We start from the raw sequence: 15,992 nt of genomic DNA on the forward strand, positions 1-15,992 counted from the left end.
GCTGTTGCCAAAATGGGCCTTATTTCCTCCAAGTGCTGCTTCAAGGTACAGAACATGAAGGTGTAAATACATCTGTCTTTTGCCATTTGCAGTTCTACTGGCCTTGTGTATGTCTTGAAGTAAGACAGATGGTCCCTGACATTGCACAGGCTTCCAGGGATATATATTTCCAAAAATAAGAGGGCAGATGTGAAATATGGTAAGCACACATTTTATCCCCTCAAGGTTTGAACTGAGGCTTCTATCTCAATTTGAATATTCTAGTATAGGATCCTATGCAATCCTTAAAAAATCTCTGTGCTAGAAATACAACTTTTTGTGCTTATTTTGACTTTTTGCCAAATATCTAGGACATGGAGTAAATAAAGGTTGATGTAGCCTAGGTAAGTACATGATTTTATTAGATATATTATCAGGTATACTGGAAGTAATCACAAAACTTACATGTCTATAAATGAGTCAGCTCTGTGCTTTATTTCTACATATTCTATGTCAAATACTTCTTGTTAGTTTTATTTTTAAAATGCTACCAAAGGCATTTCATAGAAGCAAAGTTAGAGTAAATGAGAATTTCTAGAATGAAAAGAGACCTGGAAAATGAAAACCCCATTTGCTCATCACTCTGGTAACCTTAATATAGCAAGCAAAATTCTCAGTAAATGTAACAAAATTTAGTGGAAATAATGCAAATTAGCTAACTACAGTCATGAGACTTGGTCATAGTAAAAAAATGTTAATAAAAATGAAATAAATATAGCTTTTAAAATCTAATGGGATGAAATCTAATGATATGAGATGTATGGGATTTGGTTCAAATCTCAGCATATATAAAAAATGGAAATTAAGGGAATTTTTTTTCTCATAAAACAAATATTACTTTTGGTAAGGCAAAATACATGTATTTCAGTGAAAATGCCAAATTTTAAGGTAATAAAACCATAAATTGTATTCTAAAAATTCTATGAACAAATGTTGGGGTGACTTAGAATAAGAATTATAAGGAAATTACACTATAGCAATTTCTGGATATAATCAACAAACCCTTCAGAAAACGGATTAGAGGGGGTGTCTGGGTGGCTCAAGTCAGTTAAGCATCCAACTCTTGCTTTCAGCTTACGTCATGATCTCACAGTTCGTGAGTTTAGGTCCCACTTCTCAATCTCAATATCTCTCTCAAAAATAAATAAATAAACATTAAAAAAAAAAAAAGAAAGTGGCTTAGGGTATTAAGTCTCATAAGAAGAGCCAACTATAAGTTATTAATACTATTATCAAAGTGTTTATAGGTCACTGTGATCTGTGTTAATAGGAAGCCAGAGAAAATAGCAGGAGGGGTGGGGAAAAAAAGAACAGCAGGTGGGGAGAGCGGAAAATAATGGGCAGGGTAATAATGTGTGCTACACTAATGGCTCTGCCACAAGTAGAGAAGTCATTACAGACAACTCTACGAAAAAGACCAATAGTGAGTTTTAAAATCTCTTCTTTTGATAACTGTACTATAGTTATGTAAGAGAATATCCTTGTCTGTAGAAGTTATATATTGAAATTTGTAGGAATAAGGAATTACTAACTCTACTTTGAAACAATTTAAGAAAAATATGGTGTGTGTGTGTGTTTGTATGTGTGTGTGTATGCACATGTGTGCATACATGTATGGGCAGAGTGAGAGAGAATGTGAATGATAAGGCAAAAATATTGGATTGTCAACATTTGGGGAAAATGGGAATTCATTTTACTGGTCTTATAACTTTTTTTTTGTAAATCTGAATCCTCCAAAAATTTTAAAAATTACAAACCAAGTATTCGTTGTGGGACAAATATTCTCTTTAAACACTTCAACACAGGACATGCTAAAAAGAATTTAAAAACTCAGCAAAAATATAATGGTCTGGGAACTGAGATAAAAAACCAAGTCAACAATGCAACATGTCTACCTTGAACTAATATTAATTCCAAAGCACATAATTCAAATTCATTTAAGTTATTTCATTAATAAATAATTACTAAGTTGTCTATAATATAAGGGAGCCTAATGTATGCAATCTAAAAATCTAAGAATTGTGACTAAGTTTTTAAAAAGAAAAGAAACAGAATTTATCCAAGTTCATAAAATATGGCAGTGGAGGGAGACACCAGATGATTAATAGTTTCTGTCCATCTAAGGGCAGAGAAATAGAGAGTAGCAAGAGAGAGTGTGAAAGAGTGTGAAAGACTTTCTCTTTTTATTGTGGAAAATTTCAAATACATACAAAAGTAGGCTCAGTTTCCACTCCTCCTCACAACTATGTTGAATTAAATTCTAATATAATAGGATTTCATGCATAGAACCTCAGTCACTGTCTTAGAAAAGCTTATTTGAAAAAGAGAGCTAATTCTTTACATTATAAAAATAGCATAGCTCGTAAGTTTTAAAAACAATAAACACCAGAAACAAAGCTAGAATTAAATTCAAGAATAACAATTTTGAGTATTCTTTCACTTGGATTCAGGAAACACACACAAAAACTCATAAGTACTATGCAGAATTGTACAATGCTCAGTTGAATCAAAAAGGTACAATTATGGATGACTTCTATAAGTAAAAAAAATAACTTTAAAATTATGATTCAAGATTTAGTCTAATTTTTATTTGATTCTACATCCCAGAAAAGTAAAAGAAAAAATGAATGAACAGTAAATAACCTCTTCATAACCTCTTTCCTAGTAATAGCTACTGTAATTTTAAATATTTTTATGCTTATTTATTTTTGAGAGAGAGAGAGAGCAAGTAAACAGGGGAGGGACAGAGAGAGAGGGAGACACAGAATCAGAAGCAGGCTCCAGGCTCTGAGCTGTCAGCACAGAGCCTGACGCGGGGTTCAAACTCACAAACAGCAAGATCATGACCTGAGCCGATGTCGGACACTTAACTGACTGAGCCACCCAAGCACCCTTTACTTATCTTATTTTAAAAAAAAGAAACTAAAAGAGGAAAGGGAAGCCAAAATTCTATTTAAATCACTGAACATAGTTAAAAAGCTGAAATAAATTTAAAAAAAAAGGGATACAGGCCCAATGATCTATATCATAACATGCCTAATTTGGGACCTAAGTATATTTTTCCTTCCCCCTCCCCAAATATGCCACAAACTCCATTTTATTTCTGCATTCAGCAATAAGATCACTTTGTATATGAATACCACCCCACCAGGTAGAGGGTCCATTTCTGTACTATGGTGAAATCTGGAGTTCAAAGGCCTTGTCCCTGAGCATGAGTATTTCTTCTCACAAAAGTGACTTCTATAAACACTTTACCATCCAGCACAAAAATATTAAGACCTATTGATATAGTAGCCAAATAATATAATCTATTTCTTTTGTTGGAAAGGCCCTGAGGATTGTTTGAAGCCAGGATTGGGTTTTCTCTGAGCTACCTGCAGACAAAATTTAAGACAGTTGTTTCATTTCAAATTAGATAACAATCTCAGGATTGCTTATTGATGAAACAGGTAATCTGCCTATAGATATATATTTTTCTGGTACAAATGGAATTTCAGAATCATTTTGCGACTGATCATCTAATGATATCTTAAATATAGTACTTTATTTTCAAGAACTCAAAGAAGTGAGTTTTATATTCCTAACCAGTAGTAATTAAAAATGTTTTTAAATAGCTAAAATAAGCACAGACACATCAAGTGAGTCATCAAATGTCTTTGTGGATGTTAATGACCAATCTTGAGTAAAGCCCAAATTTTAGGACTCTGGCTTTTGAAAACTACCCATAATATCACATTGTCGTAACAATAATGACAGATTATTATACCACAATATAGGGTTTTTTTCCCTTTAAGTTTCAGAAACATGGTTGTCATCTAACAAAGTTCTTTCCTTAGTATTTGGGCCAGGTAAAATCTGGTGGTCATTATAAACACAGATTATGTCCACAAAAGCAAGAAACTGAAACTGTACTTTCAGACAAAGCCGCAAGGCAGCAAGTATGAGACTGAGTAGATGGGTCTGGTTTTTATTAGCCAGTACTAGTTTTCACAACTTGTCACTGCTTTGTCTTTGCTATGAATGTATGTGCACATGGTTGTATTTGAGGATGTTTGTACATGTTCTATACTTTGTACTTATTCTGCTGCCATTAAGTCTCACATGGGCTGGAAATGAAGAACGTACTCAAACGACCCAAAGAAAATGTGTTTTATTTTTATGTATCCAATCCTCTAAAGCAGCTATTTTAAAAAGTAGCAAGCCTAAGGCCTTACCCTGTTCGTTTGGTGATGGTCCCCAATGTCATTGGTTGCTTGATTTGTGCAAGAGGCATCAATACCATCAAGCTGGGGAGAGGAGAGAGCCGAGGGTTGCCAGGGTTGTTGTTGGCAAAATTATTGTAGGAGTCTTGGCTGTTTAGTTTCCCTACAAAAAGAAAAATAAAGAAAAGCATCACCAAGAGATGTTTCCTTCTCTCACGTGATTTGCACTCACTCCACTAACCATTTAAGAAAGTTATCAAAGGCAGAATTGATTCTAAAAGTATCATGGTTATATGGATGGGAAAAAACAAAGGATACTGGTAACACCAAGTGTGACTTGATTATAAACAGAGACTTTAGTCTTTGAGGATAGAGGAATGGAGGATACAGAAATGGATGGATGTTAAGTGGTTATACAAATAATTAGTATAAAATTTAATTATAATTTTATGATCTTATGAAGGAATATAGGATAGTAACAGAAAACAAAACAGGAAGATATAAGGTAGTCTAGAGGAGGCATGAAGCAATTCTCTAAACAAGCTGAAAGTAAGTGGGTAGAATATTCCAGCCACAGCAGCCTGTGAAAGCTGGGAGGGTGGAAGAAAGAGGAGTCATGAGATGAGTATCCACAGAGAATAGGAGACACAGGATGAGTAACAGAAGTCATAGGTAAAATCATCACCTTCTTCCCAATATCTACCACCCTCCATCATAAAGTTTAAAAACAAAAATCAACACATTTCCCTTTATTTTATGCTGGGCATTAATACAAAAAATAAAAAGAATAGTCATTATGGCTCACTAGTAACTAGGAAAAACAAACTCATCTGTGAAATAAAATCTGATCTGCAGAGGGAATAATTACTTTCAGCTCACTAGTAAGCCAAATTCCTCCTACATACTTATCTTTTCTCCCTCTCCATGGTATTTTCCAGAATGTCCTATAAATGAAATCAGAGTATGGGGCTTCTGGGGTCCAGCTTCTTTCATTTGCCAATAAGCATCTGAGATTCACCCACTCTATATTTTCCTGAAAGTATCAACAGATCTTTCCCTCTCCTCCCCCGCTTTTTTTTAAGTGGGCTTCATTCCCAGCACAGAGCCCAATGTGGAGCTTGAACTGACAACGCTGAGATCAAGAGTCAGATGCTTAATCAACTAAGCCACTCAGGTCACCCCAGATCTTTCCTTTTATTCTTGAGTATGATGGAATTATATGGAATACTTCAGTTTGTTTATCTAGTCACTGCTTTTGGCTATTAGGTTTCCAGCTTTTGGCTATTAATGAATAAAGGTGCTATAAACATTTATGTACAGGTTTTGTATGAATATAAGCTTCCTTTTTTGGATAAATAATCTAAGAATGGAATTGCTGGTCATAGTAAATGAATGCATGCATGGACATAATAATGGTATGTTTTAAGATTATAAGAAAATGCCAGTTTGACAAAGTACCTGAACCATTTCTTATTCTCACCAGTAAAGTATCATAGTTCCAGATCTTCCATATCCACACCAGCATTTAGTATTGTCATTCTTTTTGATTTTAGCTATTCTGGCCTTTCTTTGGATTTCTCTAATGCATAATACAATGTAGTACTTTTTTGTTCATATACTTGTCATCCATATTTCTTTTTTGATAAAGTATCTGCTCAAATCTTGTGCCCATTTTAAAAACTGAGTCAATATTTATGCTGAGATATAATTCATATATTGTGAAAATCACTCTTTTAAAATGCACACTTCTGTGGTGTTTAGAATATTTTACAGTGTAGCACAACCATGACCACTATCAAATTTCAGAATATTTTCATCACCCAAAAAGAAAGCCCATACCCATTGGCAATCACTCCTCCTTTGTCCCACCTCTCAGCCTTTGACAACCAGGAACCTCCTTTTTGATTCTATGGCTTTGCCTATTCTGGATGCCTCATAAATGGAATCATATACAATGTGGCCTTTTATGACTTAGTATCTTTTCAAGGTTCATCCATGTTGTGCCACATGTCAGTAGTTCATTATTTTTTATAACCAAATAGCATTCCATTGTATGGATGTACCACATTTTACTTATCCATTTATGTGTTCTCAAGTTTTCTTGGGTATACACACCTAGGAGTGGAACATTTCAGTCTGTATTTAACATTTTGACGAACTGCCAACCTGTGGCTGCACCAATGTATAAGGGCTCCAACTTCTCCACATCTTCAAAAAAACTGTTATTGTCTACCTCTTATTTTCGCCATCCTAAATTTTTTTAATGTTTATTTATTTTTGAGAGACAGGGAGAGGCAGAGGGCAAGCAGGGGAGGGGCAGAGAGCGAGAGGGAGACACGGAATCTGAAGCAGGATCCAGGTTCTGAGCTATCACCACAGAGCCCGATGCGGGACTTGAACTCATGAACTGTGACAGTATAACCTGACCTGAAGTCAGATGCTCAACCGACTGAGCCACCCAGGCACCCTGTTTTAGCCATCCTAGTGGGTATGAAGTGGTGTCTTATGTGGTTTTGATTTGCATTTCCCTAATTACTAGGGATGTTAAATATCTTTTTCATGTGCAGTTTGGTAATTCGTATATCTTCTTTGGAGAAATGTCTAATCCGAAATATTTGCCCATTTAAAAACTGGATTGTCTGGTGCTCCTGGGTGGCTCATTTCGTTGAGCGTCCGACTTCGGCTCAGGTCATGATCTCACGGTTCATAAGTTCGAGCCCCATGTCATGCTCTGTGCTGACAGCTCTGAGCCTGGAGCCAGCTTTGGATTCTGTGTCTCCCTCTCTTTCTGCCCCTCGACCACTCGTGCTATGTCTCTCTCTCTCTTTCTGTCTCAAAAATAAACATTTTTAGAAAATTGAAAGTAAATAAAATAAAAATTGGATTGTCTTTTTACTGTTCAGTCATAAGTTAATCATACTCTCTGGATACAAGCCCCTGGTCAAATATATTATTTATAAATATATTTGTCCCATTACATGTGTTGTCTTCTCACCTTCTTCATGATGTTCTTTGAAGTATAAAAGTTTTTAATTTTGATAAAGTCTACTGTATCCATTTTTTCTTTAGTTGCTTATACTTTTATTGTCATATCTAAGAAACCATTGCCAAATCCAGGGACACAAAGATTTATGCCTATATTTTCTTCTAAGAGTTTTATATTTTCAGTTCTGACATTTAGGTCTTGGATCTATCTTGAATCAATTGTTATAAATGGTGTGAAGTAGGGGTTCAATATCATTACTGTGAATTTTGGATATCCACTTGTTCCAGTCTTTCCACTGAAAAGACTCTTCTTTCCCACATCAACAGATTGTCCTGGCACTCTTGTTGAAAATCAAAAGACTACAAATGTAAGGAATTATTTATAGATCTTACTCTCAAATTTTAAAAGATCTTTATATATTCTGGACATAAGCCTTTTGTAAATTTTCAAATATGTTCTACCACCCTGTAACTTGTCTTCTTACAGATCTTTCAATAAGCAAAAGATTTTTTCCCATAAAGTCCACCTCATGAATTTGTTTAGTATATGTGGTGTTGAATTGATGAACTATTTGCCTAACCTAAGGTCAAAAAATTCAATCTAAAAAATTTTAAGTCTTGTATTTTATCTTCATATATACAATTTATATCATTTGTTACATGATACAGTTAATTTTTTAAGGTATGAAATGTGATTTTTAAAAAAAATAACAGTGAAATGAAACAAATGAAAGCAAATAAAACAAAATCTCCAAAGTTTAAGTGAAGTTTATAGCAACTTTACATATTAGGATTTTTTTTGTTTATTTTTTAATCAGTGCCCTGATATTAATGATAAAAATTTTATGATATTACCGATATAAAATATTACTGATAATGTCTATTACTCCAGTATTATGATAACTGAAGCCTGAGACAAGGCAGGATCCATGATCTCTGTAATTTTTTGATATATTCACCAAATGACAAATTTGAGCTAAATTTTGGTGAGCTGAAGTGGTATGCCAATTTGGATTGCTTTCTTTTTTTTTTTTAATATGAAATTTATTGTCAAATTGGTTTCCATACAACAAACACCCAGTACACATCCCAACAGGTGCCCTCCTCAATGCCCATCACCCACCCTCCCCTCCCTTCCACCCCCCATCAACCCTCATTTTATTCTCAGTTTTTAAGAGTCTCTTATGGTTTGGCTGCCTCCCTCTCTAACTTCTTTTTTTTCTTCCCCTCCCCCATGGTCTTCTGTTAAGTTTCTCAGGATTGTTTTCTTAACACAAAAAGAAATCGTATTAGAATTACTGAAAAGAAAGAGAACAGTATATCAAAAGGGAACATACTATATTCTGGAACAGAAGCACCCACTTGGACATTTATTATTTCTATATTATTTGGTGTCACCACCTTGTGGCCTACAGCTACAAAATTCAAATTAGTTACAGATCTCACAGAGAGGAGGCTATGAAATACAAAGACAGAAATTGCTATTATGTTATCAAAGTTCTCTTCAGATACAAGCCACATGGGATTAGAAATTTTAGAATATTTTACGTGTTTTTCTGAATGTCCATGTTTTGAAATGCTGTCATATTGGGAATTAGGTTCCTAAACAACTCATAACTTCTAAAATAGACATTACACAAACATCTACCCAAATGCACACAGAATTCACTAAAAATGTGCTTTTATTTTCAAAATTCTTAGCACCCCTGTTCAGTCACCTTTTTCCAAGGAAAAATGATTGTGAAGCACCTCTGTCCCAGTAAATAATGGTTTTTCAGAGGGACTAAAGATAGAAAAAAAATAGAGAAAAATAATATTGAATTTCATTTCTTTTAGTCAGTGGTTTCATGTCACTGTATTCAACAAAACCTGCTGCTTCCATCAACACGTTGTCATTTATTTGCAAAGATGCCAGCTAGGATTCTGATTGGAACTGCAATGAGTCTGTAGATCAGCTGAGGAACTACTGCCATCTTACCAAGCCAAGAATATGAGATGTCTTTTCATTTATTTAAGTATTCTTTAATTTCTTTGAACATTATTTTGTAGATTTCAGGGTACAGGTTTTATACTTCTTTGGTTAAATTTAGTCCTATTTTATTCTTTTGGATGCAACTTGTAAAAAGAATTGTTTTTAATTTCACTTTTCAGACTGTTAATTGCCAATGTAGAAAAATACAATTAATTATTGTACATTGATCTTATATCCTATAATCTTTGCTGAACTTGTTTATCTCAGTGGAGATATTTCTTTCTTGTGGATTCCTTAGTATTTTCTACATACATGATCATGTCATCCTCAAAGAAGAAAGTTTTACTTCTTCCTTTCCAGTCCAGATGACTTCTATTTATTTTATTGCCTAAAAGCCTTGGTTACAACTGCCAGTACAATATTGAACAGAAGTGGCAAGAACAGACTATGATTCATTTTAAGTTATTTTTTGTATATGGACTGAGGTGTGAGTTGAGGTTGTGCTCATGCTTTGAAAGTGGATATCAACTTGTTTCATCACCATTAGAAAGATGATCCTTTCTCCATTAAATTGCCTTTTCATCTTTGTCAAAAATCAAATGACCATACACGTGTGCATCTATTTCTAGATTTTGTTCCATTGATCCATGTGTCTATCCTTTCACTAATACTACATTTTCTTGATTACTGTAGTTTTTTTTTTAAGACAGAGAGAGCGCACGTGTGAGCCTGTATGAGTGGAAAGAGGGGCAAAGAGAGAGGAGAGACAGAATCCCAAGCAGTCTCTGTGCTGTCAGAGCAGAGCCACAGGGCTCGATCTCACAAACCGTGAGATCATGACCTGAGCCAAAATCAAGAGTCGGACACTCAAGTCACTGAGTGACCCAGGTACCCTGTTGATTACTGTAGTTTCATAGTGATCCATGTACTTACACAGAAACTTTACAGAAAATTTTCCACACTTCCCATGTTATAGAAACGAGTCCAGTGTTTATAACTCAACAACTCTTCCATACAGAAAACATCTTATTGACCCAATGTTATTTTCAAATAATTGTTCTTAACTTATAAAAGTTATCTGCCCCAGTTCAATGGTTAACAATAAATATTGTATTTTATAAATAACAGCAAACAGTAAGCATGTATTTTTTTTTTTTTACTAATTTGTAAGTGGAGTGTTAAAGTCCCCTGCAATTACCACATTCTTATCAATAAGGTTGCTTATGTTTGTGAGTAATTGTTTTATATATTTGGGGGCTCCTGTATTCGGCACATAGGCATTTATAATTGTTAGCTCTTCCTGATGGATAGACCCTGTGATTATTATATAATGCCCTTCTTCATCTCTTGTTACAGCCTTTAATTTAAAGTCTAGTTTGTCTGATATAAGTATGGCTACTCCAGCTTTCTTTTGACTTCCAGTGGCATGATACATAGTTCTCCATCCCCTCACTCTCGATCTGAAGGTGTCCTCAGGTCTAAAATGAGTCTCTTGTAGACAGCAAATAGATGGGTCTTGTTTTTTTATCCATTCTGATACCCTATGTCTTTTGGTTGGTGCATTTAGTGCATTTACATTCAGTGTTATTATAGAAAGATACGGGTTTAGAGTCATTGTGATGTCTGTAGGTTTCATGCTTGTAGCAATGTCTCTGGTACTTTGTCTCACAAGATCCCCCTTAGGATCTCTTGTAGGGCTGGTTTAGTGGTGACGAATTCCTTCAGTTTTTGTTTGTTTGGGAAGACCTTTATCTCTCCTTCTAGTCTAAATGACAGACTTGCTGGATAAAGGATTCTCGGCTGCATATTTTTTTCTGTTCATCACATTGAAGATCTCCTGCCATTCCTTTCTGGCCTGCCAAGTTTCAGTAGACAGATCGGTCACGAGTCTTATAGGTCTCCCTTTATATGTTAGAGCACGTTTATCTCTAGCTGCTTTCAGAATTTTCTCTTTATCCTTGTATTTTGCCAGTTTCACTATGATATGTCATGCAGAAGATCGATTCAAGTTACGTCTGAAGGGAGTTCTCTGTGCCTCTTGGATTTCAATGCCTTTTTCCTTCCCCAGATCCGGGAAGTTCTCAGCTATTATTTCTTCAAGTACACCTTCAGCACCTTTCCCTCTCTCTTCCTCCTCTGGAATACCAATTATGTGTATATTATTTCTCTTTAGTGCATCACTTAGTTCTCTAATTTTCCCCTCATACTCCTGGATTTTTTTTATCTTTTTCTCAGCTTCTTCTTTTTCCATAATTTTATCTTCTAGTTCACCTATTCTCTCCTCTGCCTCTGAAATCTGAACCGTAGTTGTCTCCAGTTTATTTTGCAACTCGTTGATAGCATTTTTTAGCTCCTCCTGGCTGTTCCTTAGTCCCTTGATCTCTGTAGCAAGAGATTCTCTGCTGTCCTTTATACTGTTTTCAAGCCCAGCGATTAATTTTATGACTATTATTCTAAATTCACTTTCTGTTATATTGTTTAAATCATTTTTGATCAGTTCATTAGCCGTTGTCATTTCCTGGACGTTTTTCTGAGGGGAATTCTTCCACTTCGTCATTTTGGATAGTCCCTGGAGTGGTGCGGGACTGAGGGGCACTTCCCCTGTGCTGTCTTGAATAACTTGCGTTGGTGGGCGGGGCCGCAGTCAGACCTGATGTCTGTCCCCAGCCCACCTCTGGGACCACAGTCAGTCTGGTGTGTGCCTTCTCTTCCCGTTTCCTAGGGGCGGGATTCACTGTGGGGTGGCGTGGCCCGTCTGGGCTACTTGCACACTGCCAGGCTTGTGGTGCTGGGGATCTGGCATATTAGCTGGGATGGATCAGCAAGGTGCACAGGGGCGGGAGGGGCAGGCTCAGCTCGCTTTTCCTTCGGAGATCCACTTCGGGAGGGGCCCTGCGGCACCAGGAGGGAGTCAGACCCGTAGGAGGGATGGATCCTCAGAAGCACAGCTTTGGGTGTTTGCGCGGTGCAAGCAAGTTCCCTGGCAGAAACTGGTTCCCTTTGGGATTTTGGCTGGGGGATGGGCGAGGGAGATGGCGCTGGCGAGTGCCTTTGTTCCCCGACATGCTGAGCTCTGTCGTCCGGGGCTCAACAACTCTCCTTCCTGTTGTCCTCCAGCCCTCCCGTTCTCCAAGCAGAGCTGTTAGCTTATAACCTTCCAGATGTCAAGTCCCGCTTGCTGTTGGAACACACGCATCCGGCCCTTCTGCTTTTGCAAGCCAGACTCGGGGGCTAAGCTTGGCTGGTGGGCCGCCCCTCAGCCCCAGCTCCCTCCCGCCAGTCCGTGGAGCATGCACCACCTCTCTGCCCTTCCTACCCTCTTCCGTGGGCCTCTCGTCTGCGCTTGGCTCTGGAGACTCCGTTCTGCTAGTCTTCTGGTGGTTTTCTGGGTTATTTAGGCAGGTGTAGGTGGAATCTAAGTGATCAGCAGGACGCGCGGTGAGCCCAGCGTCCTCCTACGCCGCCATCTTCCCAGGATCTCTCTTTTTTTACTAATTTGAATAAGACAAATTTATATAAAAAAGCAAACAATCCCCCCAAGAGATCAGAATGAATATCTTATTTCTAAATGACATCCTAAAAGACATTATTTTTTTTAGTTTGTATTTAAATTTCAGTTAGTTAACATATAGCTTAATAGTTTCAGGTGTACAATATAGCAATTCAACACTTCCATACATCACTCAGTGCTCATCACAAGTACACTCCTTAATCCCCAACACCTATTTAACCTATTCCCCCGCCCACCTCCCCTCTGATAACTACCAGTTTGTTCTCTATAGTTAAGAGTCTGTTTCTTGGTTTCTCTCTCTCTCTTTCCCCTCCTCTTTTATTTGTTTTGTTTCCTAAATTCCACATATGAGTGAAATCATATGGTATTTGTCTTTCTCTGCCTGAATTATTTCACTTAGCATAATACTCTCTACCTCCAGGCACATCTTCGCAAATGGCAAGATTTCATTCTTTTTAATGCCTGAGTAATATCCCATTGGGTATATATACCACATTTTCTTTACCCATTCATCAGTTGATGGACATGTGGGCTATTTCCATAATTTGGCTACCGTAGATAATCACTGCTATAAACACTGGGGTGCATGTATCCTTTCATATCTGTATTTTTGTATTCTTTAGGTAAATACCTACTAGTGCAATTGCTGGGTTGTAGGGTAGTTCTACAACTTTTAGTTTTAACTTTTTGAGGAACTGCCACACTGTTTTCCAGAGTGGCAGCACCAGTTTGCATTCCCACCAACAGTGTAAGGGGATTCCCCTTTCACCACATCCTCGCCAACACCTGTTGTTTCTTGTGGTGTTGATTTTAGCCATTCTGACAGTTGTGAGGTGATGTCTTATTGTAGTTTTGATTTGCATTTCCTTGATGATAAGTGATGCTGAGCATCTTTTCATGTGTCTTTCAGCTGTCTGTATGTCTTCTTTGGAAAAATGTCTATTCATATCTTGTGCCCATTTTTTTTAAGTTTATTGATTTATTTTGAGAGAGAATGAGCACAAGAGAATCACAGGCAGGCTCCACAGTGTCAGTGTATAGCCCGATGGCTCACAAACCATGAGACCATGACCTGAGCCGAAGCCAGACACTTAACTGACTGAACCACCCAGGCGTTCCTCTTTTGCCCACTTTCTATTGGATTATTCACTTTTGGGGTGTTGAGTTTTATAAATTGTTTATATATTTTGGATACTAACCCTTTATTGGATACGTCATTTGCAAATATCTTCTCCCATTCTAAGGCTGACTTTTAGTTTTGTTGATCATTTCCTTCATTGTGCAGATGGTTTTTATTTTGATGTAGTGCCAATAATTTATTTTTGCTTTTGTTTCCCTTGCCTCAGGAGACATATCTAGAAAGAAGTTGCAATGGCTGATGTCAAAGAATTTACTGCCTGTGTTCTCTCAAAGACATTCACTCTTAAAACAGCACGGATTCAATACAGAGGGAGAACTATCGCACCATAATTAATGGTAGCTTCAGAGTTAGTGGAATGGTAAGAAGTTCTTTTTAAAAAATCATTACAAGCAGCACCTGGGTGGCTCAGTCGGTTAAGTACCTGACTGCAGCCCAGGTCATGATCTCATGGTTCGTGGGTTTGAGCCCTGCGTCTACTCTGTGCTGACAGCTCAGAGCCTGGAGACTGCTTTGGATTCTGTGTGTCTCTCTGCCCCTTCCCTGCTCACATTCTGTCTCTCTCTCTCTCAAAAATAAACATTTAAAAAATGTAAAAAAAATCATTACAAAATGAAGGTATCTTCAGAATTAGCATAATGGCTTAACCAAATGGGACTTGTTTTTTGGGGCACAAACCTATGGAATAATCAAGTTAAATACTGATGTCTCTTCAGCAATGTAAGAAATTCTTATTGAGGAGGGCACCTTTTGGGATGAGCACTAGGTGTTGTATGCAAACCAATTTGACAATAAATTTGATATTAAAAAAAAAAGCTTCTCTTTCTGTGCTCACACAATGGGCAGCAAAAAAAAAAAAAAGAAGAAGAAAAGAAAAGAAATTCACACAAATTTTTATCTATCTCCTCAATTTCTGAATACAACATTTAATATCTGTAGAGGAATAACAGAAAACTTTTTTATACCAGTTAAGAAATGGGCAGAAGACATGAAACAGACTTTGTTCCAAAGACATACAGATGGCTAACAGACACATGAAAAAATGCTCAACATCACTCATCATCAGGGAAATACAAATCAAAACCATGATGAGATACCACCTCACACCTATCAGAATGGCTAAAATTGACAACACAGGAAACAACAGATGTTGGCAAGAATGTGGATGAAGGGGAAACCTCTTACACTGCTGGTGGGAATGCAAACTGGTGCAGCCACTCTGGAAAACAGTGTGGAGGTTCCTCAAAAAGTTAAAAATAGAATTGCTATGATCCAGCAATTACACTAATAGGTATTTACCCAAAGAATGCAAAAATAGAGATTTGAAGGGGCACATGCACCCTGATGTATACAGCACCATTATCAACAATAGCTAAACTATGGAGAGCCCCAAATGTCCATCAACTGATGAATGGATAAAGAAGATGTGGTATATATACACAATGGAATATTACTCAGCCATCAGAAAGAATGAAATCTTGTCATTTGCAATGATGTGGATGGAGCCAGAGTGTATTATGCTAAGCAAAGTAAGTCAGAGAAAGATAAATGCCATATGATTTCACTCGTATGTGGAATTTAAGAAACAAAATAGATGAAGATAGGGGAAGGGGGAAAAAGAGAGAGAGAAGCAAACCATAAGAGACTCTTTTTTTTTCTATGTCTTTTTTTTTAATATGAAATTTATTGTCAAATTGGTTTCCATACAACACCCAGTGCTCATCCCAACAGGTGCCCTCCTCAATGCCCATCACCCACTTTCCCCTCCCTCCCACCCCCCATCAACCCTCATTTTACTCTCAGTTTTTAAAAGTCTCTTATGGTTTGGCTCCCTCACTCTCTAACTTTTTTTTTTCCTTCCCCTCCCCCATGGTCTTCTGTTAAGTTTCTCAGGATCCACATAAGAGTGAAAATATATGGTATCTGTCTTTCTCTGTATGACTTATTTCACTTAGCATAACACTCTCCAGTTCCATCCACGTTGCTACAAAGGGCCATATTTCATTCTTTCTCATTGCCACATAGTATTCCATTGTGTATATAAACCACACTTTCTTTATCCATTCTTCAGTTGATGGACATTTAGGCTCTTTCCATAATTTGGCTATTGTTGAAAGTGCTGCTATAAACATTGGGGTACAAGGG

General features: G+C 37.0%; 1 protein-coding gene across 1 annotated transcript in view; it reads right to left on the reverse strand.

Annotated features, from left to right (window-relative positions):
- The window catches only part of BCAS3 (BCAS3 microtubule associated cell migration factor), a 606,893-nt gene that overhangs the window by 320,491 nt on the left and 270,410 nt on the right, over window positions 1-15,992 (reverse strand). The window contains exon 17 of the mRNA XM_019431027.2: window positions 4,254-4,404. Coding sequence (XP_019286572.2) covers window positions 4,254-4,404 — 151 coding nt within the window. The remainder of the gene's footprint in view (window positions 1-4,253; window positions 4,405-15,992) is intronic.

This window comes from Panthera pardus, unplaced genomic scaffold, assembly GCF_024362965.1.
Source record: "Panthera pardus isolate Hobbes unplaced genomic scaffold, ASM2436296v1 HiC_scaffold_3, whole genome shotgun sequence".
NCBI classification, from domain to species: Eukaryota; Metazoa; Chordata; class Mammalia; order Carnivora; family Felidae; genus Panthera; species Panthera pardus.